This window comes from Strigops habroptila, chromosome 9 (assembly GCF_004027225.2).
Source record: "Strigops habroptila isolate Jane chromosome 9, bStrHab1.2.pri, whole genome shotgun sequence".
Classification (NCBI taxonomy): domain Eukaryota; kingdom Metazoa; phylum Chordata; class Aves; order Psittaciformes; family Psittacidae; genus Strigops; species Strigops habroptila.
In genome coordinates, this window is record NC_044285.2 from 16,555,270 (window position 1) to 16,583,143 (window position 27,874).

The 27,874-nt window shown below is 40.1% G+C and overlaps 1 protein-coding gene across 4 annotated transcripts; it reads left to right on the plus strand.

Annotated features, from left to right (window-relative positions):
* On the plus strand, positions 1-27,797 carry KLF13 (Kruppel like factor 13). 4 transcript variants are annotated; one of them, XM_030497617.1, is made up of 3 exons: positions 1-258; positions 455-985; positions 22,622-27,797. In XM_030497617.1, the coding sequence occupies exons 2-3, from the start codon at positions 496-498 to the stop codon at positions 22,912-22,914; spliced, it is 783 nt and encodes a 260-aa protein (XP_030353477.1). In that variant the 5' UTR covers positions 1-258; positions 455-495; the 3' UTR covers positions 22,915-27,797. The 4 variants fall into 4 exon arrangements, with proteins under 4 accessions (XP_030353477.1, XP_030353478.1, XP_030353479.1 ...); XM_030497618.1 differs by having other exon boundaries at positions 458-985; XM_030497619.1 differs by having other exon boundaries at positions 479-985.
* Positions 27,798-27,874: the final 77 nt, after the last annotated feature.

Below are 27,874 nucleotides of genomic sequence, written 5' to 3' on the forward strand. Positions count from 1 at the left end.
CGCCCCGCAGGGCCCGGCGGCTCCGCGGCGCGGCAGCGGGCAGAGCGCGTCCTGCTGTCACACAGAGCGCGATGGCAGCTCTGCGCGCCCCGTCGCCGTGTCCTGCCGCGCACTCGGGAAGACAGCACTAACTCATGCGCCAAGCAACAAGCTGCCAGTGCCGGGATCGACCTGCTCTTCTTTTTCTCTTCTATTGGACTTCCAACGCTGGTTTTTATTTCATTTAGGGACAAGCTGGGTGTGATCGTCACGAACAAAGTGTGTTTCTGATGGCTGCTAAATCAGTCTTTACTGCTACCAAGAGATCCTAAGAAATAAGAGAGGGAAAGGTCTGCTTGCATAGTCTTTGTAAAAAGGGAAAGAGCAGCGTTGTGGGGTTTTTTTTTTTTTTGTTTTTTAATTTTTTTCCTGTTCTGTTTGGATTTCTTTTTGAACTTACAAAAAATGGCAACAGCAGCATATGTGGATCATTTTGCAGCAGAGTGCCTTGTTTCTATGTCCAGTCGTGCCGTTATCCATAGTCCCAAAGGGGAGCCTGATCCCCAACCTGGTGCAGCAATACCTCCTTCATCAAATGGAGAAGATAAGCGGGAAGTCAGAGAAACGGGGAAAGACAATGGATCAACATTACTGGTGGTAGCTAGCATTTTAGCAGATCTGAACCAGCATGTCCCAAACTCACCCGCTCTGAGGATGGAAGAAACTGAGACCTTGGATATCACAGAACAAATACACATTTCTATGGTTCCTAAGGAGTTTGGGGAAGAAAGTGTGTCTTCGGCTGGTAAGCGTGGAGGAGGAAGAGCAGCCACACCTACTAGCCTGGCTGCAGTAACTGAGCCAAGCCCCAGACAAAAGAACAAACGCATGAGAAGCTGGACTGACCCTGGATCACCCCAGAAAAAGCACAAATGCCACTATGTGGGGTGTGAAAAAGTTTATGGCAAATCTTCCCATCTTAAAGCTCATCTAAGGACCCACACAGGTTAGTTACAATCCAGCCAGAGATTTATTTCTTATAGCTTGGTAATTAAAATGAATGTGGAAAAAACCAAAACCAAACTTGTATTTGGCCACCATTATGGTTTTACCTCTCAGAACTCAAGCTTGGGAAAACCAAACGACGACAACAAAACCCTCTCTGGGACTAAACCCTTTCTGAGCGTAGATTCAAAGCTAATGTTGCCCCTTTTTTATTACTTAATGTCACAGGGAATGGCATGTGGGTCGTCTGTGTAGATTGTACCAAGCTGTAATTTTTAGCTGCTGGCTTCCTTGTTCGGTGTGTCTTCTACTTCCCTTTCCAGTGCTTCTTACCCTCCCCCATCTACATTTTCCTACCCCATGTTCCTGTCACTACCATTATACCAGCTTATCACTTCCCATGCAAGCATCAGTACTCTTGATATTTTAAAATTAAATGTTCCAGAGGCACCTGAAACAGTCTGTGTCTGTTTCTTTCTTTAGCAGACACTTGTGTGAAAGCTAGAGTAGGCAGGAAGGCAGATGAGAAGCTGAATGTGAGTCATAAGGAGATATTTATCATAAGTGTAGGGAGAGGGGGATATGCGCAGTCTCAAAAAAGCTTTTGGCAGCTGGGTAAAACTAATTTCCAAACAAAAAAAGCCACATTTGTATGCGAACACTATCTTGTTCTGACCAATGTTCAGTGTTTACTTTTTGGTGAAGACTTACTTGACCACTTTTTTGTTGCTATTGCAATTCATGAGGCACACAGAAAAAGTGGAAGTCTTGCAAGCACCATGGAAGTTATGCACTGAAAGTGTTAGGATAGGCCATTTTGAAACTGGCCCCACGCCTTGCCAGACCTTGTGCCTCTGCTTGGTGCTGGGGAACAGCGTGGCTGCCAGTCAGACAGGGAGCATGGAAAAACGAGGAGACGGATCTGTGCCGAAGGCCCCGATCATAGCACGTATGGCGAGCCACCATGCTGACTAGGGCAGGCACGAGCAAGCTGTTCCACTGAGTGATTTCAGACAACAAATTAGTTTACTAAGATCTGTGGTCAGTTCACTTACAAACAGCATTAAGAAAAAAGTCATCAGAACTAAGCATGATTTAGTGACCCTTGAACAGTTTTAGCTCGGAGGTGACAGCCTCACCCCCACTGGTCATACCTTCAGTGTACCTTCAGCTTTTCCTGTTGCCTTCCTGAGATAAAGAGCCCTTCTAAGTTAAGGGCATGTTTTGATTTCTCTGGGAGAGAAGAAAGCCCCATCAAGTTTGAGCATCTGGATGGACAATTCCCTGTGCCGCACAGCTGAAAGAACAGCATGTTCCTGGCACCTCAGGCAGCCTGCCCTGGGTAACTGCTTTTTGCGTCCCTGGGAGTTGTGCAAGAAAAGGTGCTTCCACTCGGCTTGCAGGCAATTGTCACCATTAATTTTCAGTTCTCTGCCTTCTTTTTGCTGACATTTGCCATTGTCCTAAACGTGAAAGATAAATTCAGCAGTATTTCTGGGCTTCCAAATCAAGTAGAGACCGAGAAGAGGAACTCCTGCCCCTGATAGAGGAGGGCCGGGCATGCCCGCCCTGCGGGAGAAGAGGGAGGGCAGGGCCGGCGGGGAGTGTCGCTCGGGGCTGGGCTGAGCCGAGTCATTCGGGGACACTGGCTTGCCTCCAAGTTCTCTGCCTTTTTTGGTGGGTTGTTTTGTTGGCTTTTCCCTCCTTTTTTTTAACTCTTTATTTCCTGTATTTTTTTCCTCCATGTCTGTAGGGCTTAAGTGGTTATTGCCGTAGCTAATGGCACTGAGAGAATAGAGTATACGTGTGTCTGAGAGCTAAAGGATAAGCTCGGAAAGGACTGGCTTTGCCCTGGGAGTGGCAGGACCCTCGGGGACTACAGCTTCTTTGGTTTTTTGGGTTTCCAGTGTCTGTGTGGGAAGCTTTAAGCAAAGCTGCCAAGTTTCCCTCCTCACTGGCAACAGGTCTGTCTCTGTTGGGATTGAGTTTTAAACAGGCTTAAATTCCTCTTACAGAACATTTTCTAAGGTGTTTGAATTTTTTTCTCTCTTTAAATTGTGACAGGCTTGAAAAAAGTCTATATGACACCAGGAGTTAAGCTAACAGAACAAATTATGACTTCCAGGACTGGCAAGTGTTTGTTTTTACAAAACATGTAATGGATTTTACTGATTTAGAGCAAGAGGTTTGGGTCTCCTCTGCTTTCCAGTGGTCCTGAACTAGTTAAGTAGCATGTACACATCAGTCTGCCCATCTGTCAGATGGATAAGGTGATAACTATCCACCTTACCAAGCAGTGGTGAAAGTACTCCAGGGACACATGCAAGGTGTTTTAAGCAACTACCCCAATAACTCCCAAACCTGTTTACTAAGAAACGATAAACCTTCCCCTTCTGCTATGGAGTGGAACTTCTTCCATGTTCTGTATGACAAGCTGGTATTTAGGGATGAACTGAGGGCTAAGAACAGTTCTGCAGGCTAGAAGATACTGATGATAATGCTAGAGATATTTGAATGGTGCAGCATATGACCTACTTTAGAAACTTGCTTGTCCTTGTCTGATATTGTGCCCAGAAACTAAAGGCTTTGCTCCTTATGCTTAGAGGAAGAATAGACTAGATTGCTGAGCTTATGCTGTGGCAAAGGGATACAGAGACTTCCAACTACTATTGGGTCAAATCCAGCCCACACTGGTAGGGACTGAAAGCTGGTAGTATTTTCCAGCTGTTTGGAGCCCCATGTGAAATCCTTCTGGTAAGTATAGCCAGATTTCAGGGCTTATCAAAAAACATAGTGCAGAGGATGCTAATTATCCTATTTAAAGCAGAAGAAACAAGATGGAACAGCCAAAGAAGCAGCATCTGCCTTTTGTCCTTATGCACTCACTCTGAGTACAGTGTTTTAGAATGAAGTTCTCTATTAGAACATAATGTCATAGAGCAAACCATGGTTTCTTGTGTTTGGTACAGTAGCAGTGAAGCTATCTCAGCCTTAGGAATACTTCATCTTTATTAAATCAACAAACCCTTGAACCAGGCAGAAAACATTAGTCACCAATGTCTTTGCTGTTCTCTTCACCAGATTTCAAACCCTTCCCCTCCCCCTACATTTCATGTTTATATTTTCCACCCTACTCTCTCACTGGATGTCCTGGAGTTCAACATGATCATCAGCCACAAATCCCTTGAAGTTTTAATGTTTACCAGAAGGTTATATTTAGTGTCAGTGGGTAGATGTCAAGTCCAGATTCTTTTCCACTGAGATTCCCGTGGACCTCAGAAGCTGTGTTGCGAACAGAGGCAGCACCATGCTTGTCCCAAGTTACTTTGATATATTGGCCTATGTTTAGGTGGATAAAGAAGCCTTTATGTAAGGTATGGGTAATATGTTTTAAACAGGAGGTTGATTTTCACTTTCAGTTCTAGCACATTTGATTTGCTCCAACTACATTAATTCAAGATGCAGCAGTAAAGCATGACTTCTTTGAAGTTAGTCTGAATCAAGATGCTATGTGTGTGTGTGAAGAAAGTGATTAACCAATGTATGGAGAAGCAAGTTCATCTGTCAGTGAAATGAAGTTTATCTTCCATTTTAGCACCTGGTGATTACCAGAAACTTAGCTGGTAAGCTAAAAGATATAGACTAGACTTGGATGGGCTTTCCTTTAGCTTGCCTATAGACACACAGCGACTCTGGAAGTCACTACATGCTCGTGTGTGGCAAGCAGGCAGTGTTTGTGAAGACCTAAGCCTTTGCAGGGGAATTGTAGAAGAGGAGAAACTTAATCTAATACCTCCTGTGCTATTTGAGAGCAGAGGACAACAAGGGCTACAGATTGCTCTTGTGAAGAGCAGGATGAATGAAATGAGTGGGTACTAGTGGTTCAGTCCATCCTCTGAGCTGCTCTGGATGCCAGGACTGACTGGGAAGCTGCACTCCCCCTGAATGAGATGCTAGAGGAAATGGGAAAGGCCTTTCCCCAATGCCAACTTCTCACAGGCAAGACGACAGACTAATTAAGTTTGTCCCTCTGCATGTTGCTCAGCAATTTCAGTGTTAGTGTCTGGGCCTCTAAAGTTTTTGAGTTCTTGTGTTAAAAGTCAGAAACAGCTAGCTTGCTCTGCATGCCTAACTCGCTATTGTTAGCATACACCCAGATTACCAAAAAGCTCCAGAGAGCCTCTAGGCTGCTGTGTTCCAAAATACTCTTCTACTGCCTTCCACCTCCTGCTGAAGTGCATCAAAAAAAGTGCATTTTGATGCTGAGTTTCTCTCTGAGACAGACTCAAATGCCAGCTTCATGAGACAGTTATCTTTCCAGCCAGAGCCATAAGCATTCTTTCTCAGTGTTAAGTAGTTCAGCAGCCTGCTCCTGCATTTTCCTGAAAACTGATAGTCTTAAGTGTCTTTTAATAAGCCTGTATTTCTAAAAGCACTACAAAACTGCAAAGCATTGTTTGTGTTCATTCTGAAAGAGCTCTGCAACTCCCTTCTTTCTCTAAGAAAACTTCAGCACATTAAAAAAATCAGTTGAAACCATAGACCAGCTTCATTTACAGCCCTGCTGAAGGCCTCACCGCAACATGCAATTCCAAAGAATGAAGTTCTTAGTTAAAAGTCTTGATCCTAAGCCTGAACCAAACAGTCTGTGTTCACTGAAACAAATAAGCAGCATATATACTTTAAGTCTCTTAAGGTTAAAATCTTTGAAATAAACACAAGGTATAAATGTCTTTAAAGAACAAGCAAGCTTTAAAACTTACAGTTTCCCCAAAGGAGCTAAAGCCAGGGAGAAAGACAACACTACTTCTACCCACTCCTTTTACCTGACTGGTTCAGGATTGAATAATAGGATTCAGTTAAGTCAGCTGCAAAGAGTTAGGGTTAAATTGGGTGCATGGAGAATCCAATTGGCTGATGGTATTTACCACACACTTGAATAGTATTAGCTACTAGTGAGAACTAAATCTCCTGTTTGTTATACAGGTTTCTCTGTGAAAGGCTTCCCTTTAGTTTGCCTCCTTTTACTCTCCAGTTTTTACGGAGATATTAATCATGTATATGTCACAGAAATAAAGCCTCTGATAACAACAGAGTTCAGGAATTGTAGCTAAAAAGCCTTTAAAGCAATAGTATACTTACTGTTGCCAGAACTGTGATGGAGAGAGGGTCTACTATGAAAAACACTTTTCCCCCCCCCTTCACCATTGTCTTTGAAACAGGTATAACCATCATAGCCAAATATGCTCTCTCCATAATTTAAAAAAAAATGTACATGAAGAAAATGACTCAATTTGTGGTTCCCACAGTTCTTTGGAAGTCACATTTTGCTGAGACCAAGACAATTACGGAGACAAGTCCAGCTCAGGCAGTGAGTCGCCAGCCTGTGCAATCTGTGATCTTACTGTAGTTAAGCAGAACAAAAAATATCCCACCTACAGTGTGGCTGTTCCAGCCAACATCATTCACAGAATACAGTGTTCAGGGACTGCTTTTTCTACAGGGTGAAAAGTCTGGATATCTAGTAGAAAATCAGAAATTTCGCAGAATTCTTTTTCAACAAACCATTTCCTTTTAGCATGGAGGTGGTACTCAGGTCCAGCGTAATGAGCCCTATTGGAAGTGGGGAGGATGGATCACCTTCCAATTGTTTTCCTCATCCTAGACACCAAAAGCAACATTTCCTTTCTCAATAGCAAGACCTAAGTCTTACTCTTTGTTGGAGTGAACCAGCAATCAATCTTTTCAATGGATGGATGATTGAAACTGATAGCTGTGTTTCTGTTAGAAATTAATCACTGCCTTATGAAAAAAGTGATCTGAATGATCTGTAGACGATTTTCAGTAGCGTTTAGTTCTCTGCAGGACACTGGAATGTATTTGCCTGTGACATGAGTTGTGGATAAACAAATCTTTTGCTAAACTGGAGTTCTTTATGAAACAAACTTGCAATTGGATTGCATCCGAAAAGAAGGCATCTTTAACCATTTAAAATACAACTGTTGCATTGTGTTATTGTCTGGCTGAACATGGTTATGGCACGTCCAAAAGCAGAAACCTGGAACTTGTTTATATTGGACATGTGGTTTCTAGTTCTGTTTTATAAGCTAAGCATGTTCCAACTTCCCCCCTCCCTCCTTCCAATCTTGGATCAGCTGTTTGGAAGTCAGTGCTGACAGAGCCAAAAATACTCTGCTGTTCAAATGCAGGACAACCTCTGAAGGGTCCTTTCTGTACAATTTCTGTAGGTACACTTTTTTCCCTTTGTTACCCACTTGGCTTTTATTAGGTAGATTCGCATGGGCAGCGAGATCATTATCTTGCTGTGTTCAGTTTAACAATAGCTAGACAATGTGGGTTACTAAGTGCAGGCACTGAAGTCAGACACACATATCCTGTATTTTTCAGGTCTTGCAGATTCAGCAGATCTTACAGAGCCTCCACTTTACATAAAAGAAAAGTTTTTAAAAGTTCAGAGTGCCGCTGCTGTAGTTACTGGTAGAAAAACGACCTCCAAAGCTTTTTTGCAGCCCTAACATAAAAAGCATTTACTAACCAGGAACTTGGCACAAGTCAAATGGTATTAAAGTGAGCATATCCTGAAATGACCTCTAGTGCAAGGAAAAGATTTTCTGTAATCAGTTACAGCACTTTTGTAGTGCTGTCAGGAATTACAGGCAAAATATTTGTGACGGGGTATCCGTTGACATTGCAGTCAATGGATCAATAAGCTATTTTAGATTTATTATACACTATATTTCTACCAGGCTGCTCTCTATTATTTGGAGGTTTTGGAATAGTGGCACCTGAAAAATTCCCATGAGAGAGCATCGAGTTGCTGCTGTGCATTTTGCAGCTTTCAGTCTGCTTTGGTCCTGCAGCCAGCTATAGCATCCCTGGACAGCAGAATGGGTGTGTAGTCATGTAGCCTTTACTGCCTTCAACAGTAGTTTTTAAAGCTGGTCAAGGGGAGATGCAGAAATATTAAGTTCCAGAGTAATATCAGCTGAGGTACAGCAGCTAAAAAAAACGTATAAAGCTTTTTAAACTGAACTGCTGTCAATATTGCCATCAGAAGAACTTACTGTGGAGCCAGCTGAGAAGGGTTAGAACATGACAGCCTAGTCCATCTTCAGATGTTCCCTGCAAAGTTTTGCTGAAATGGTGAGCTGTTTGTTAATAGATGAGAGAAATACTTTTTTGGAATTTGGGGGTAAATGAAATTACATTGGTACAAATTTACACACTAGACTGGGGCTTTATAGATTCTTGCAAAACCTCACAGTGCAGATGAGGCTTTTCTGCATTCTTAATCTGGTAGCTGAGGATCCTGCTATAGCAAATATGAACAGGGATGCTGCTAAAATCTCACTGAACCACAGACTAATTCTTGTTATATAGTGTAAGGGCTTGCTTACTGAATTTAAGTTTGTGATTTCTTTTACATGCCAGCAGAAGGACTGCAGACCAGCACTAATACATGACTGCCTTGGCAGGTTTTGATTGGTCTTTTCCAAGACCAACGGGAATCATAGGCAGCTTTCTTACGCATGCGTGTGAAACTCTTAATAGAACACTGAAAGCCCCTCTAAGTCAATGGAAATTTCCATTTGGTGTATATATGTTCATACAAGCAGTGTCAATAGAATGTTGGCAGATAACTAGTCTTATTGTATAATAAATCCAGGGCGTATTTGCAAAGTATGTTTTTTAAATTCTCAGAACATGGCCAAAACAAAACTGAATTTCTTAGATACCCCAAAGGACTACATCTTTGCCAGGATTCTCATTCCAAAAGCAAATGCTTGGAATTTATAGATGCCCTTACATAGTATTATTAGCATAGATACACCAATAAGAAATGGATTAAGCAGCTCTTTTTTTTTTTTTTTTTTTTTTAAACAAATAGCTGAAAAGATGTAGAATTTGGTAATGGGACAAAGTAATTCTATGTCATGGGTTTCACTGAATTCTAGAATAGTTTGGGTTGGAAGGGACCCCAAAGATCATCTGGTTCTAACCTCCCTGCCATGGGCAGGGACACCTTCCACTAGAGCAGGTTGCTCCAAGCCCCGTCCAACCTGGCCTTGAACACTGCCAGGGATGGGGCAGCCACAGCTTCTCTAGAAGTTAAAACTCACTGTTATGAATTGAGATGTTTCAATGTAGAACTCACTTGTTTTCTCTGCATTTCTGCATGTGATTCTTTTTTTTTTTCTGAGCAGTGTTGCCCCTGGAGGAAACAGTGTCATTACAGACATGACTTTTGGTTTGCTAAAGTCAATGATAATCTACTTCATCTTCTCTTCCCCATCATTTAAAATGAGATTGTTTAATAGGTTGCTGTTAATTCCTTGAAGTTTTAGGGCTCTATAATGTAAAAAGTCATAGTTCAGCTCTTTCACTATGTTTGATAGGATAATAAGGATTTGACTACTTTCCCTGCTCTCAGTATAACACCAAGCTGCTTCTTCTTTTGTCCTTCTCTTGACTGTTTATAGGAACATAACCAATTTTTTGTATGCAATAGACTACTCTCGTTTTGAATGTACAGATCGCTAGATTATTTTTTGTCACTAAGGCAAAAATTAGTATCTTTTATGTTTGTCATTGAGAATCTTACAGGTTACCAAAAAGGTCTGAGAGAATGCTATCTGGCTACTGCTTTGGTTTTGTAATGAATTCTTGGAAAAGCACCTATACTTTGTGCAAATATATCATCAATACCCTGCTTTGTGCTGCTAAGGTTAGCACTTGTGGGTGAGTTACACACTAATTATTTTGGAAAAGCATATGGCACCTGTGCTGAAATGCTGTGCACATGTTTGCTTAAAGCTTCTTTCCATGAACCAACTCTGGTCTTGTGTATAGTAAATCCTTTGGACACATCCACATTACAGTTCTGTGTTAGATATATACACTGTAAACTGGACAGGACCAGTGTTGTTTGCAAGAGACTGAAACTCATTTGGAATAAGCTATGTTTTTCTGGTGTTAGGATGAAAATTGCTTTCTTAGACATTCAGCTGAACTTCTTGCAGAAAGGCAAGGAACTGATGTGATTGATATACTTGATAGTTTTTCTTCTCTGAACACTTTGCTCTTACTTGCAAAGAAATCCAAGTTACCACGTAACTGTTTTCTCAACTAAATAGTTGTAAAGAGGCCGTAACAGTCTCATGGGTGCTCTGCAAGTTCTGTGGTATTCCCTTTATGACGAAACGATTGTGCTAGCACACTATTCATTTGAGTACATTCACTGCAGTTTCAAGGACAAACACAGTAAGAACAACACTAACTTCCAGTGCACAGCTGGTTTTCACTTGGAAATCAGACCACCTTTGGGTTTTTAATTTTTTTTTAATATATAAACAGTCCTAAGTCCAGCTTGTGTTTGACTCTTCTGATTATAAAACACAGTTGCAGCTCCTTACCATTTGTAGAGAACTCCACTGACACAGCAGTAGCCAGTGAATAATCAACTATAATCCTTCCAGCTTCTGTGTTACTTTCTGTGTGGACATTCCTTGTGTCCAGTTCCTTCTCCCATATATTAAGGCATGGGAACAGGCTGTAGCTGTTCACCCAAGAGTGGTGAATTTATTCTCTTAACGGCATTTACAACTTTGAGTAATAGAACAAAGGGGTTACGCTGAAAAGGTGATTTACAAACGTGCATTTATGAGCATGCAAGACAGCATCGTGTATACAACTTTACAGCACTGAGGTTATGTATCTTCTGAAAAAGAATGTAGAAGCAACCTGTTTGTATGCAGTGTAATTATGTATCATCTTTCTTAAGACTAAGATTTTCTCTTATTTGTCTGTTATTCACAAGAAGTATCAGTCCTAAAGTTGAGCTGTAATAACTTTTCTAGAGAAAGTAGAAACAAGTTTCTAAGAATTGGCTGAAATTCAAGGTCAAAGTACTTTGTGCATCGCATCTTTTGTAGGAATCATAAACTGTCCTTTCAAGCTGCAACAGCAATAGTGGGGTCATCTCAGTCCCCCAAAACTAAGTCAAGATACAGCCCAACTCATGAAGTTGCAATTCCTGTTTTTTTTGGTTTTATTTACAGTCAGTGTGTTGTAACAGAACCTTCTGATTACTCAAGTTTATGAACCTTGCAGCTCTGCATACTGCAATTCCTGAATCCCAGCCTGAGACCCCTCATGGCTGCCAGAGTTGTGCTTAGCAGGAGCTAGGAATATGGACAGGAAGTCAGGTTCAAATAATTTTGTAGTTCCCAGATTTAGGACTAGATTAACCAAGAGCCCAAGTGGAAATAGGAACAGCTGGGAACTTCTGTGATCTTTTTCAAGGAAGAAGTTATGTCCTCTCCATAGGGTTTTGAAGCTAGCCTGCAGACCTACATGGCAGGGCTATCTTTTAGCATTTCACAGTAACAGTTTAAAACAATGTGCATTTCCTATTATATTTCACAGAACTTTTCCATCAGAAGGAAGCTTCTCCTGAAAAATCTTTGGCCACAGTAAAATCCTGTATTTTGCAGAGTATTTCATTAGCCCTTCTGCTTTGGGCATGCAGAGTGTGGTCACCTAATTTTCTGCATACACAGGGAAGAGGTCCCCCATCTCAAAAAGCCAGAGAGGCCAGCAAATTTCCTCTCCTCACCCAAACAAGCAGGCCTGTTAGAGAGTAGACCTGCTCACTTCTTAAATGAAGTGTAGCAGGACATGAATAAATGTGCCTGAGGCACCAGTAATTATATTTTGACAAGTAACAGGGATCTTTCAACTATAACTTTTCTATCTTTATAACAACTGCATGCTTTACATGATACGTAGGACCTGTAGAATTCAGACTCTCTACTATGGAATCTCTCACACAGTAAAATGGTTTACATGTCAAGAGGCTTTTAAAGTACTTATAGAGAAAATGGTGACTGCTGGGCAGCCCTTCTAGCATGATTCGTATGTATAAACCACATTCTGTAGTGACAGATAACTGGTTTTAATGCTAGACTGCTCTGTAAAGGCAAACAATGAAAACATGGGTGCGGCATGCAGGGGAAAACAGAGCTGTAGCTAACAGAGAGGCCATGCTTGTATATATGTATAATTTGGTAAATTTCAAAATAGTAAAGATGTTCCTTTCAATACTACTTTGAAAAAGAAAAGTATTGAAAGTAGTATTTCCTTTTGAAAAAAGGCCTCCAGTTGATTTCTGTACCTGAGTACAAGATGAGTTAGTCGTTTCAGAAGTAGAGAGCTATATTTTCAAAGTTATATACACCAAGATGTCCTTGACAAAGCTGTCTTTGAAATATGTCCATGCTCTATTTCAGATCTTAGCATTTCAGTTCTGTTTCCCACCCAGAGTCACGCTTGGATAATTGGCTCCGGACTTGTACTCCCCCATAACCACATACTTCATCCATTCATTTCCAGCGCTCACCATGGCCTCTCTCCTACGCCATGACCCTACACGTCAGACGCAGCTGGTGAGGCTCTTCTCCCTGGTGACCCTGCAACACAATCATAAAACAGGAGAGATGGTGGGAGCTGAGCTGTGCCTAGGGTGTGTTACACTGGGAGTGTCAATGCTCAGAGAAACTGTGCTCTAGCAGCGATGCTCCTCTACTGCAGCCTAAGACAACAACCTCTCTGCTATCACATGGAGGTACCCCCCTTCATAGGACTTGTTGATGCCTGGAGTCTTACATGCTTAGGAAGAAGTTGCTTGGCAAGTCTGTCTAAGGAGGAGTGCTAAGGGAATCTCATTGCAACATCTTGTTAATAACCATTTATTTCTATTTTGGATAGAATATGGCCAAGGTGGTAACACGTGCTTTCAGAAACAGCTTGAGACATTGGACAGGAGCCTGATCTTTCAGAGAACTGGATGTACGCTGCTGCATGTTCACTCCAGTGATTAGAACATTAAGACAGCCAAAATTAAAAGACAACATAATCAGTGCTAATTGTTCAAAACCTCTCTTACTTATTTTTGCTTATATATGAGAATGAGGCCTAGATGTGTGCTTACACACCTTTGTAGTTTTAAAGAATTAACACATATAAAAGAGTGAAAAACAAGCTGAAACTAGGAAGGAGCAGGTAGCTGCTGCTCTTTTTTTCTTTTCATACAGCTGTGGTTGAAGGAGAGTGCTAGATGGGGAGATGCAAAATAAATAGAGAAGATACTGTGAGAATGGAACATATAAATGAGACTTGCAAGAGTTGAATGCTGAACTGCAAATACTGTCTTTTCTAAAAAGTTGACCTGCTTTAACAGTGAGCACACTAGAATATGAGTAGAACTGGTACCACAGAATCTGATTCCTTCATTAAAAAAACCCAACAAAACAAACCTCAAACCTAAATCCTGCTTTAAACAGGAAAATTGGCTTTATAATCTATGCAGATTTTCTGAAGCATATGCAAGGGGTTTATGCATACCTCAGCTGGTAGCTGCCTGGTGTCAAGCAACACTTTATCAGCCCATAAAACTACTTTCCAGAGCTGTTTCCCTGAAGCTGCATGGTCCATATGGTCATTGGCTGATGCTGCTCATAAACTACTTCAGCACCACCTTGCTCTCTGGCACAACAATCCATTAATCAATCTATTAATTCAGTTTTAAAAGAAAAGCAAATTCCTACTCCCTTCTCCATACAGTTGCGCTAAGCTCTCAAATCAGATTTTTCACTCAGCTTTACAGCTTTAACTGTGCCTATAAGTGCTGAAGTCCCAGGTTTCATGCATGCTATGGTACTGTAAGGTTGTTGATTAAACAGTTCAAAAGTTCAGAAAGAGACATTTCACAGTTGCAGCCAAAGGCAACTTTACTAACTTCTGTTTGCTCGGCTTCTGGCAAAATGAAATCTCATCCTGTCCCTAACTCCCGGGAGATGCTGTGCACATAAAATGTCATAACCTACTCGCAATGTCTATTCATGCCAAGGTATGTGGATTTCAGTTGGCGGCAGATGACATTCAACATCTTCCAGAATTCAGATAAATAAAGTACAGGTTTCAGTTTAGGTGAATAATCCCTTAGTCTGTTATTTCACATAGCAGGACAACCTTTAATTAATTTGATAAGTTTTGCTTTTACAAGCACTTTTCTGTTTTTAGTAGAATAGAATAATAAAAAGATCATTGATGCGTCAACAGAGAAAAGATTGATTCATGGGGTCATATGATTACTTCTCTGCAGTTGTAAAGCTTGGGGAGCCAAAGTTTCAGGATTTCAGCATGAATTTACCCACAATTCACACCAGATGAATATGTTTTGTCATTACCTATTTAATTGCTCTCCCAGTTAAAAGATTTCAGTTGTCATACCAGAGATCAGGAACATCACCATGTGATTTTTGAATGAAAGCCACCAAAAACTTATTTATGAGGTAGACTTTCATTGAAAGCAGTCTAAACCAGTACATAGGTAATTTCTGTGTTCACTGTACAGACAGGGATGGTTCGTGATGTTTCAGTTTGATTTCAAACATTCTTGCAATACAAGCATTCAGGTTTTTAGGTTTGATGTAACTATCAAGTTCCTCCCTGCCACAGTGATCGGAACTTGGATAAATTCAAACTTAAGACCATCTATGTAAGCTAACCAGAATTTTCCAATGAGGACTAAATAACAGCATTTTCAGGTAGAAAGAGGAGACCCTTGGGTTGTTAGAAGAGCAGGGAATAACCTGTGTCCCACACTGAAGGCTGGGGAAAGATGGGTCATCACCTTGATCAAAAAAGGAGCACAGTTATCTATGGAGATACATTCACAAGAGAATCTCCAAAGCAGCAGTTACGACATTTAGAAATCAGTATGCTGCGTTTGTGGTTCCTGCCATTTGACCCATGAGTACCTACTGGTTAATTCTACTAAGGACCACACGGTTGAGAATGAGTGGCTGGACAGTTAACCTGTCAGTTCTGTGGGGACGTAATCCTAGGTTTCAAGAAGTAGCACAGATTGGAAGAAGAGGGGGTAGTGCCCTATAGCGAGCACGTAATGTTTTTCCCCACCGTAAGAGCAGGCTGGAGAAAGACAGGGTGCCAAGGAGTGTAATACTCTTTAGAGCTCCCATGGAACTGCTAAGAGTCAGGTGTCTGATCTGGAGCTGGTTCGAGTTTGCAGAGTGGGCTAGTTAACAGCATGAGCAATTCTGAGGTAGCACAGGAAGGATCCAGACAGCGGTTTGTGATGGAAACCTTGTGTTTCTGTTGATACCTTAGCTACACATTCCGTGTAGATGCATTTGGTTCAGTTGTCTCAGCTATGGGTAAGATTTTTTCCCTCCTGGAGAATGGAGAATCAAGTCTGGGGAGTTTTCTTTCTTGGCTTCAGTTGCTGTCTGCATAACATTTTCATTAATCACCTTATCTGTTCCAACAGAGGATGAGTGGTGCAGCCGAAATCATCGGCTTATAACAGACGACAAATGAGCATGCTAGAACAGAAGTAACAGCAAATGACTAAACACGAGCTCAGTCCAGCATATATATTCATCAAGGTCCATATTAGTACTTTCCTTTTCAAGTTTTAACTGGCCTCATTTGATAAAAACATTGTATTCATTATTACATACATTTGGAGAGCCCTACTCTAGTCCCTTGACACTTAAAAAAGTTTGAATTGGCTTGTCAACATGACAGAAAAACAACAAAGTCCCACATACCTTCATTGATATCAATCTCTGTTATGTTTTAAGAAGCCAGACTGCTCTGACCTATGCTGAAGACACAGCTTTATATGTAAAAATAAAGCAAGCCCATTAAACACCAAGTTTTTGGCTCAAGGCAAGAATTCTAGGCTGGAATTCCTTTGCTGAGCTGATGCAATAGGTCAGAGTTGCTGATTAACACTTAGATTTTTTGATTTTGCAACCCCAGTATTCTTCTGAAGTATATTTAGTAAAAAGTGTAATTGACCAATGGAAAAGAAAAAAATCCCCCATCTTTGAGTTCAGTCATTCAGGAATGCCCAGATGTGTTTAGAGGCTCTATTTACAGTGGTTTTTTTCATTTATTTTCTAGTCACAATAGAGCTTTTGATGGCTATCCTCCTTTCTCTCATTGATGATGAGGAATCTCTAAGCCATAGGAGTGTTTTTCAAATTACACATATCTCTGTTCCCCCACTCTCACTTTCTCAGCCTGTAATTTCAGAGTTGCCTTTCTGCTGGCTTTTCTATTCCACTGGATTCTACTGCTGCATCAAATGGAGTCATCAGATGCACACGTTCTTACCTAAGTGGTAAGCATAAGATTAAGGTTAACTATACAGAAAGTTATAAAATTGCCGTTGGTTCAATGCTTTTTTAACTAATTCAGCCTCTTTGCTCAAGTAGCTTTAAATACTTCTGTTACTTGTAATAGAGAGTATGTATTTCAAAGATTTGTGTCTATATATCTAGACCACATCATAAAAGGAAGGAATCTTGATGGCTAAACTCACCTTAGTGATTTCGTATCTGATTATGTTTCAAGAGAAAAACTCTTCAACATATTTAACATACCCAAATGTAACTATGCTTACATGGCCTCAATTTTGATGAGGTCTGTATAATTGAATTCAGAGCTTCACAAGCCTGGCCTAGTGCAACTAATTTTTTTGTAGTTGCAAAAGAGGAAGGAACATATAAGACAGGGAGGGGTTGTGTAAGGAAGAGAGAAGAGATAAAGGGTGAACTCTTCAGAAACCAGGAAGTGACAGACTACACACGAGAAAGCCTAATATTAGTGATGACAAGTTTTATGTATCTTAGTACAAGGGTGCAGTAAAACAAGTAGCATCAGAATCTCAGCGCTCAGGTCTGCAAATATAGATGTGAATTTCAAACCATGGAATTCCTGAAGGGGTTTTTAATGACTTTTTTTATGGTCTTCAATTGATGGGAAAGAATTTAATACCTCATTTGTCCAGCAGGATTATCTAATTTTTGGAGTACTCTTTAGCAGAGAGAGAGAGAGAGATATTACAACATAAACATAGAGAGGAGAAAACCAAATAGAACTCACTATGTATCTGTACCCTGTGAACTGTAACACTCCAGAGAAGATCATAATACTTGTCTTTCTGTCATGGACTTTGGGTTGGTTGCTTCTTTGCATTGCCAGCAGTGCTTTTTTGTACTTTTTGAAGGCATCAGTTACCAACAGTTTGCAAAATGACTCAGGAGGACAAATTACAAGGAAACCAATGCGGTTTAGCATAACACTGGAAAATATGTTTCTTGTACTTAAGATGCTGTAGGGAATCACCAAAGACTCCTTGGGCCACACTGCAATGCTAGAGGGCAAATTCACAGTCACATGCTCAGCATAGATCTAAAATGTATTCCAAGATTTCTGTGTGAAGGAGAGGACAGACTTTTGGAGTCCTTACACTTGCCTGGGTAAGCTACCCCTGTTGGCTGTCTTTGAAAATCTCTTGTGCTTATAAACATGGAAAGCCCAGTGAAAGTCACATAATAAAGATGTCAGGCATCCAATCTTCATGGAGGGAAAGCTGCCAAGAAACGTTAATGAAGAATATTAAAAGCTTCGCATTTCTTTATTAGCAAGAACTATATGTCATTGTGTTGAAATTATCCCCAGAGCTAAAGGAATTAAATTAGTGTTACAAAAAACATCCCGAAAGAAGTAAATCATTTTATTCAACCAAAAATTAAATTACTATGGGCTTCTTGGTTTGCTGAATTCTTCTGCAGTTCAAATTTCAGATTCTTATTTCACTGTGCAAAAATGCGGGATAAAACACATGGGTATTCTAAAAGTGCTAAGCTATAGAAACTCACACAGATAGAGCAGTTCAGCTTGGGCATCCCAGTTTGAATGAGGATTCAGTAAAGCCATGGAATGCATATTTTAGACAATAGAAAGATTATGTGCTGGAGCATCCTGGAAAAAAAGAAAAAAGCCTAAAAAGCTAGAATGATTCTGCCTTGACTAAAGAGAAGCAAATGTGGCTGATAAAAATACAGTAAAGTAGCTAAAATTATTATAAACTGACATTTAAGACATTACTGAACAAGTTTGAAGTAAAGGCCTAGAACAGAACCGATAGAACATAATCTGTTTAATACAAACAAAACCCCCCAAAAGATTGTTTCCGTGATGGTGGAAGTGAGCAGTGACATTTTTTGGAAGGATCAGGTAGCTGCTTGGACATACCACATCAGTTATTTTGGTGCTTGGGTGGACCTGGCTGTAGGTAAGGCTAGGGGATGAATTTTGCACAACTAACATGTCTTTGGTATTGGAGCTGTTATCATTCTGGTATCTGGAGGTGTGTTCATCATTTGCTATTTGAGGTGTTCTAGTTAGCTGTGGTTATGCAGAGAGGTCACATGGTGTAATCTGTGCTCCCAGATGGAGCAACACAAGCACTTCCAAAGCAAACAGTAACACATATTCATTTAAAATGTAAACTTGCCGCTTGAAATTTCCCTTTCAAAAAATATTCCTGTATGTCTAAATAACTCAGTGAAAATGTTAAGACACAGAAAATAAACCCAGGATTTAAAGAACGATTATTATGGTAGCTGTTGCAGTTCCTACTCAGTAGTAGTTTCCTGTGCACACAGAAAATGTAAGATCCAATAATTTATCAATTCAATGACTGGAGTTGTTAAGATTAAAATAAAGATACCCACACTTGAAAGTGAGTTTGTACTTGGTGCCTACGTCTGTGCCTGCTGGAAACTGAGAACTCCAGTTCCTAAAAAAAGGTCCCATCACAGATAATGAAAATAGCAGGAACACACATGCTTCTGTCAGCAGGTACTAATGCAACCTCGTTCCTCGGTGCTGCCTGTCCAAGGGGCTCGGGGAGTATTATGTCCCAGCATCTAGTAACGTGTGAACATTGACTGAAGCTTTTCTCGGATTTGGACATTCCTACCACATTCCCATTAGTGGGTTTCTGGTGTCTAGTGACAGCCCAATATACCCTATAACTCTTTTTTTCACTGAGAACATTACTAAAACTTCCTCATTTTCCTGGAACTAGTCAAGCTTAATATTGCTGAATTCGCTACCTGTGTTAGATATGGGTGACGGTTGCTGGGGCATTCAAGAGCTGTTGTGTAAAACATGCTTGTATTAGGCTTCCTTGATTATGAACTGTCACCCCCAAAATCGTTAATTTAAAACTAACTGGTTTCCATTTATAGGAATTTGGAATTATGAGGCTTTGTAATTTTTTGATCCCTTCTTAAATACTTGATAAAGAAACCATTATTCATCTATCATCAAAGCTATGCACTATTTTCTATTTTGCACTCAGAAGGTTAGGGGCTTGGTTTTTGGCTCTGCAGAAGGGCTTGTTTATAAGCAAGAGAATAACAGAAGTGAAAACATTTGTACATACATGTCGGTGGTACTGAAGGATGACCTTTTCTCTTTCTCTTTTTCTTTTCTAAATAACAGCCAGTCTCAAGAAACCCAGTCTGCTTGGCTGAATGTTTTTTCCCAGGATAGCATTTCCTCTCTTGGAGGAAAGCTGCCTCAGTCACATCTCTATTTAACTGTCTGCCCCTCATCCTCCCCACCCAGTCTGCTGATCTGTATTTCCAAATATACCCTTAATTATGTATCTGAAAATGGAGAAACATAAGAATAGCACACAGTGGCATGTTCAGGTTTCTAGTCTGTTTTCATAACAACATACAATGCTGTTCTGCGAAGCAGCAGAACAGATTAAAGATCACAGAAAATTGTTTCTGGCTTACTGTTTCTGGTTTTGTAGGCGCTTGTGGAATTCCCAGTACAGAGATTTCTTTGTTACTTGGCATATGCTTGAAGATGCTAACATAATGTGCAGAGCTACTACATGAATTAAATAGAAAAAACAGATCCCAATACATGGCTTGACTTAATAATACTCTAATCTGTAGGGCAGTGGATATCACATTTCACATTTTTCAGACACAATTGCCTTATCTTTGCTTTGTAATCCTGAAAATGGATGGTATCACAGGTGTCTCAACCTGATTTAGCATTGCAGTCATTATTAGGCTATTTTTTAAGCATGCTTAGGCCTACGCAGTACTTAGTATCCTTTTTTATGGCTATTCAAATGCTGGATATCATACAGATGAAGTGGTGAAACAGAAAGCAAATTACTCCAGGGTCTGTACAGGAGTGCCACTTATATAGGAAAGGAGTCCTTAAAACTATGTGTGGATTGGGGTAAAGTCAAGAGCGCACAAAAAATGTGATACAAATGAAGCTCAGTAGACATCACATCTGGTTTCACCATCTCTGTAGTTTTTGCTTCCCATAACTACATAGAGTTGTCTCAATATATATAATACAAAGGACCTTTATATAATATCATAAGAACTGACTGGCTCTGCTTGCTTCTGAATCCTTTCCAGGAAGAGAGAAGAGAGGTGCATTTTTTAATGTTGTTTCTATAGCCCAGGCAACTCTGTGGTTCCTTTGGTGGTCTGCTCTGGCACACAATGTAAGCAGCATGAGCGGCTAGGTCTGTGCCACGGAAATGAATTTGAAAGTCAGTGCACCTGCAGATCTCATCTACTTTTACTCAGTGAGCACTGGAAGTTTCTCAATGCAGCTTTACACACATTTTTTTCTTTGGACCGGGTGGAGTTCAGGAAGAAGCCAAAAATGTTCTTGCTTGTGTAATTTTCAGTTAAGATCAGTTGAATTTAATTCTCAAATGTGATGTTTTTCCATCAGCTTGTGTAACAATTAACACAAGTTATGTGATGTCACGTGCTTTGGCAGAGGAGCTAGAAAGGTTACAGTTTGGTGGGATTTGGAACATGGAAATCCAAACCTATTTAAAATTGTAAAATAGTAACAATTTGCAATATTCCTTATCTCTTAAGGGCATCTCTTGCCTGCCTCTCTGAAGAGTAAAAAGCTGCTTTTTGATTCAGTTATCTATCTTTATCCTTTGGAGACTTACGTCTCTTTGAGACCTGCCAGTAATGCTCATAATGCACAAAAATACTCCCACTGCCAAGGCGCAGCATTGACTCTCGATGTACGCATTCATATGCTTGACGCACTTCCTGTCACATTTAAGATGTTTGATTACATTTCCACATTAATTTACAGCATCAAATTCTGCCCTTATTGTATAAAGGTAAAATCCTGACTTCAGCATTGACTAAGATGGAGCTCAAAATCTTTACTGTGTTATGTACAGCCATGTTAATGGTGAAGGCTGTTGTTGAGTACATGTCCATGGGCTACTGCTTATGCAAACTGTGGCTGCATGTTCCCTAATGAGATTAGGCAATCATTTCATATAATCTCTCATTCTGTTGATTGCTTTACTGCCCGTAAAAGAACATTTATATAACTTACCTGCACCGAAAACCACATCCCTTCTGTTTGAGAGATGAGGCTGATGACAGGCTGAATTTCCACATGTGGTTTTGGAGCAGCAGCTAGGTCTTGTCTTAATTAATACCCTGCAGCAACTTTGTTCCAGACTGTGTCCTAATTTTTTATGCATAATAATGATTCTCGTATCTTTACACAAGGCATCCCGCATTTCCTCACAATAGAGCTTTTCTTTGAGGAGGTATTGCTAAACCTCAACAAAGCTGAGAAGCACTCTAGAGACCGTATTACCACTACCAGAGTGATGCCAGCTTTCAGACAGTGCATGGAGGGGGAAACCATTTGACCAAGAAGCTTAAAGACAACTACCAAGAAGATATCAAAACTAGAGAGGACTGAGGGGAAAAAAATAGCTCCTAAGAAGGAGGAGAAAAAGGAACAGTAGAGAAATAGTGGAAGAAAGTCCACAGTTTCTTTGGCCCAGCACCCAAATCATCACCCCCATCATCAACACATCTAATCAGGCAGATGAGTAGGAACCTGACTGTTCTGATCCAGATCTGATATGTGGTGAGGAGAGGGGGAGATAAGTTGTGCAATACCTTCATCACCTTACTGTTAATGCTGGATAACACAGATCTTACACAATCCTGCTCCAGAACCTCTTCTCTCCTTAGGAACCAGACTGTCATGCCTACTGCAGGCTACCAAATGTGAGATACAGAAAAAGATAGCTGATGCCATGCTAACTAGTCAGAAGAAAAGGTACTGTTTTCTTTGTGCTTCATGGTGTTGTCAACAGCAGAAGCAAAACACTGCATGTTAACGCTTGCCTTCCTTGTCTGAAAGCAGTCATTTCATGGGCCAGTCCTTCTAGTGAAGGACATTGCTGACCCCATTTGTAATGAAAACATACACAGAGAAAATTAACTTGGGCAATAGAAACATCTGAAGATCATTGTCTCACCAAAAAACAATGCCGTAGCTCAGGAATAAGTGAATATTCCATAGACCTCAGTACAGATGTTCTTAAAGTCTGGAAGTCCAACAGACTACAAGAGATAAGAAATGTGACATCCATGAAACGATCAGGAGCCCAGCATCCCTGAAGATCCAATTATCAAATAAAGTATCAGTAGTTTGATTTACAGTACTTTTCAGTGGGTTAGAATACCACAGTGGCCACCTCTCTGGCAGACAGAACCACCTTCTCCACCCGGTAAGTGCCAAGTGGCATCTGCCTTGCTCCCAGCTTTTTTATTCTAAATTTTGCAGATAAAACCTACCCATGGATGACACTGCTGTCCCCTCCTAATCATGCCATGTTTGCTTCCTGCAGGTGAACGGCCTTTCGAATGCAACTGGCAAGGGTGTAACAAGAAGTTTGCCCGTTCCGATGAGCTGGCCCGCCACTACCGCACCCACACTGGAGAAAAGAAGTTCAGCTGTCCCCTCTGCGAGAAGCGCTTCATGCGCAGTGACCACCTCACAAAGCACGCCCGCCGCCACGCCAACTTCCACCCAAGCATGCTCAAGAGGCGAAGTGGAAGCAGCTCAAGAACAGGGTCTGTCAGTGACTACAGCCGCTCCGATGCCTCAAGTCCGACAATTAGCCCTGCCAGCTCCCCATAGACCTACCTGCACTGGATGTCAGCACTTTGTCTCTAATACCTAATGTGGAGTTTTGTTTGTGTTGCACACATTTAAAAAACTCTGTTGCTTCCCCTCCTCGGCAACCCTCCCGCCTTTGGTTTTAATAGCTGCCTATTAAATTTCCAGTCAAATTTTCTTTACCCAACCACACAAGTGGCTATTCTAACCTCATGGACAGACTTACATGTTACACTTAATGACTCCTGCTGTCTCAATATTTCATGCATTTTGCAGCCATTTACGGATCCTCTTGATTATTCTTTATAAGAAAATGAGAAAATCTTTAAAAAAAAAAAAAAAAAAAAGAAAAAAAGGAAAAAACCCCACTTAATTCACCTCAGGTGTCAAAGTAGTTTTTTAAGACCTGATTGCACAACACGAGCATACATACACTTACAAATCAACTGTGTTGGATTGTGTCCCCCTTCTCCTTTCTCAGGGATGGATATTTATATTACACAATACTTCCAATGAAGACACACCCTAACCGCAGCCTTACTTTGTAAATATATTTGCACTCGGAAGCTTTTTGTTAGGTTCTTTCACACACTGGGGAAAAATAAAAACCAAACAAACAATACAAACCCCAAACCAGTTACTGGAATGTAGTACCAGACTCTTCCATTGCTTGTTTTCCTGATTATATACATTGGGGAGTGTCCAAACTGGAGTCCTGTCTTTCTTCAAGCTGCCCTATGCTTTTGATAGTGAGCCATCTTTTCACTTCATGCTGAAGATGCTCCAAACCCAACTTCCTATTGCAAAAATCTCTGTGAGGTTGATAAACTTGTTTGTTTGTTTCATGCTAGATAAAAATCTGAGAAAAAAAGTCTAAATTAGATGCCTTAAGTAAGTAACCTAAATCACAAGGAAGCATTTTACACTGGGCAACATATGATTGCAAGGTGGCATGGAATCTCGGAGGCATTCTGTTGTCGCACTCTCCAAGTTGTAAGCTCTCTGCACTGCCTGTTCAGTATGGGACCAACAGAATATTCAAAGCAGACAGAAAACAAACCACACTAACTTCTTTATTGGTTTTTTGTGTTTTTTTAATGAACTATGGAAATAGCATAACTGAACCTGTGCCCGCCAAAACTTTCATCAAGGTACTACTTACCTACTGTACAGCTGTATCTTAGGAAGACAGATTGGTTAAGACATAGTTTCTGTGTCCTGCTGCATCACAATCATAGTCACTGATAAAAGGGTATAAATGCAGTTAAGTGTAGCATGGTGAAAAGAAACTCTCTACACCACACCTGCCATTTGATATCAAGTGAATGCCTCCAGATTCCAAATGAACCTGTATCTTACTTGCTGCTTTGCATTGATCCAATTTTGCAAGATTTTATTGTACTGTATATTAACTGTGAGATGCTAATATAGATTTCCAAGTAGTTTCATAGGTACTTCCATAATATTTACATTATTCCTAATACTACGCATTCTATTAGTTGTATGGATAAATACTTAAAGACAGTTCAAAGTGCAGATATTTTAATATTTTTTTCATGCTCATTTGCTTCAGATTTCACCTCTATAAAACCACAATTTTTCCTTTTGAATTGGAGATCCTGTAAGGTATAATTCTGTTTCATTTCACAGAAAATGAAAGCACATCGTAAGGGTTTTTTTGTAAGACAACAAATATTGTTGAGTTTGTGTGATGAGTTGCCTGACCACTGTGAGTTAGGGGAAGCCAGATCTGCTTGTCTCCATAGATTTCCTCTTTTCTTGTTTTCCTTTTTAAAATTAGTCATCTACCAAGATAATACAATTTTAACAACTTGATACAATTCAGGTAACAGGAATTCACATTCCAATCATTTCTGTGACTGCTAAAAGTGCTCTTGTGCTGTAGTTAGTAAAGAGGCATTTAAGCTATCTAGCTAAAGGAATTCTACAGGTCAGCTGTGTCTTGTGCACATACTTTGAAACAAGTCATAAACATATTTATCATTATCATTATACCTTAACAGAGGAATGGGGGTAACACAACCAAAATCAAAAGGAGAACTAAGTATCAGCAAAAATCATAGGCCTCATGTTCTAAATTCAGTTTGTTGTAAAATCATCTTTTCCAACAAGAGCATCATTTAATCTTTAGCAAAGGAGGAACCACTCCCGTCCATTTACTGAGGGCATAACAACTCGGCATGAGTCAGTAGGTGCATTACAAACGAGTTGTTTTAATAGCCTGGAGAAAGAATATTTGCACCAGGTTTTATTAGTACTGTGATTATGGGATATAAAGATTATGGACAACCTATTTTGTGTGACATAAGAGCTGTGTAATCTTCAACTCAAACAGTAGACTAAGCATTTTATGTGTAGTCCTCATAGATACTACTAATAATTCTCCAAGTTTGAACCAAAAAAAAAGGGTTCAGAGTCAAATTTCCAGTTCAGCCAGTTCGTCCAATGAGAAGGCTGAGTCTGTGCATAGCAGCATCGTTACACTTTCAGGGAATTCACTGAAATTTGTCAGTTAAACTTTTATTTACACCTTGGCTTTAAGTACCTCAGAGCGTGTTGGGCTGACAGTCACACTGCTGTGTTTTAAAATCCTAGCTAGAGTTTCAAATTAGAGTTTCATTACATGTTTGATACATGACAGCTTAAGGATAAAATTATGAATTCCAAACCACTAGTAGTTTCTAAGACTGAATGTGAACAAAACTTCTCTTAATATTTCCATACGGAAAGAGAGTGTTTGGGGTTTTCTAGCATCTGCTAGATGCTAGGAAAGAAGCAGAAGTACCAGCAAGGTGGTAAGACTTCATTCTGTGAAGTTTGAACAGCTCAAATGGTGTTTTGAAATCTGGGTGCTTATCTAAACCTCAGATTTTTACCCTTTTGTTGTTTCACCCAGCACTGTAAGCTCAAACAGTCTCCTGGCATAGCAACAAAACACTGCACACTCAGGAAATGCTGCTCTGGCAAGGTGCAGATTTCTTCCCACTCCTCTCCATTTGGAGGAGTGTGCATGTCTCCTCCTGCTTCCTTTCCCTATGTAATCTGTTAAGGTGAATCCCCACAAACTACAAAATCGCCCTAATTTTATTTTCCTTTTAATTTCAGAATATAAAGCCAAGTTCATTGTTATTAAGAAAGCCCTGAAAGTTTGTTTGTGTTACTCCAGCCATAATTCTATCTTCCTCTCTAAAAGTTGAGCTTATCTGCCTTGCTATACAAAATGGGTGCAAGTCAAAATCATCACTTCACTACCACAATGCAAATAAAACTAAAGACACTCTTAGAAACTCATTCACCCCTTCCACTAACCTCATCCTCTGCAAGGGCCTAAAGTGCATTAATGGCCACATAAATTCAGTTTTTATCCTGATTCTTAGAAAACAGTCCTGGTAAACTCCTGGCAGCTAGATTTTATTGTGAGAATTGTTTATATCTACAAACTAGTTGTTCCTTGCTTTTATAATATATGCATATTATCTGTTTACATAACTGCAAAGGTATGTATTTATAGCAAGTCATCAGAAGTTTCTGGTGGTAACACCTAACTCATATACGTATCCTACCCTTTTCACTGCACTAACCCTTGCAATAACTTTTAGCTGTGAGAGCCTCTGTACACCTTTAAAACCTCATTACCTTCTGTGTAGCTGTTCAGCGATTTCCGTGGTTCATGCAGCCAGGCAGTACGAGGCTGTGTAAGGAGCTTACCCATTTCTAGCTATTCACGGTCACAACTGCTTTTCTCCAGCAGAATCTGTACTGTGTGAAGTGCATTTTTGTTTTGGGGAAGATGGTCTGTGAAGAAAGAGTAAGGAAAAGGAACTCTGCATACTTTAAGCTTACCTTTTCATTGCCATTTAATTTACTAATTTCATAAGGTGATGCCAACAGACCGACTTTCAGGTGCTCTTTTACTCCATCACACCATACATTCGTGCATTAGGTGCTAACATATAGTCTATGTCAGTGAATGGTATGATGAACATCTGTATTTTTAACTCTTCTGGGATAAAGCTATATCCTTAGGCAGAAGAAAATAACAGAATTATTCTTGTTTACCCCATAAGCCAGAATATAAAATGCAAAAGCCTATTCACTGGTATAGGGTTTTTTACATATAAATATAAATATCTATATATGTGGATTTATAGGCATATGCACATATATAAAAATATGTATATATGTGTATATTGCACAGTACGTGTGTGTATACATAAATACACAGCAATGTGTGTACACTACACGACAAATAATGAAGAGATGTCTACAGAGCAAAAACAAGTATCCATTTCATTAGAACTAGTGATGGGGCTGAACCAAAATCCTAGATCCAAATGCCATTGCTTTTGGAAAGCGTGAACCTGTGTTTTGAGATTTGTGGTTGAGTTCCATCTCTGGTCACAGCTGCAGTTACATGTGTATATATGCATTCTGGGGTCGTGTGTGCATGCGTCTGCGTGCTTCTTCACAAGCACATGCCTGTGTGGGTGACAGGAATATATGTGCCAGTAAGTGTGCATGGGTTTACATATATACTTCCAGCTTTGGTGAACTATGATGTTGCCGTGTCATCTTCACCTGTACAGTTTTATCAGCAGCACATGAATGCTTCCTTGGGTCACTTTGCAACTCTTTAAATCACTACATTGAAGTATTACAGTTGTACAGTTATACGTTCATCTATTCTTGCTCTGCTGTAACTTTTTATGTATTTTGTACCGCATAGATTATATATTGTGATAATGTCCTATGCAACAACAATAAAGAAGGGAAAGAAAAGGAAAAAGGGAAGAAAATTAACAGCTGTAAAATATCGTCTTAACTTGTATGCATGGTTAGTGACGTTTACATTTCCCAAAATAAAACTTATAGCTATGAAATACTTAATTTCCTTCTCTATGTATCAGTTAAAAATCATCAATTGTTAATATTTCTGCTGTTTGTTTGAGGCTTGATACCT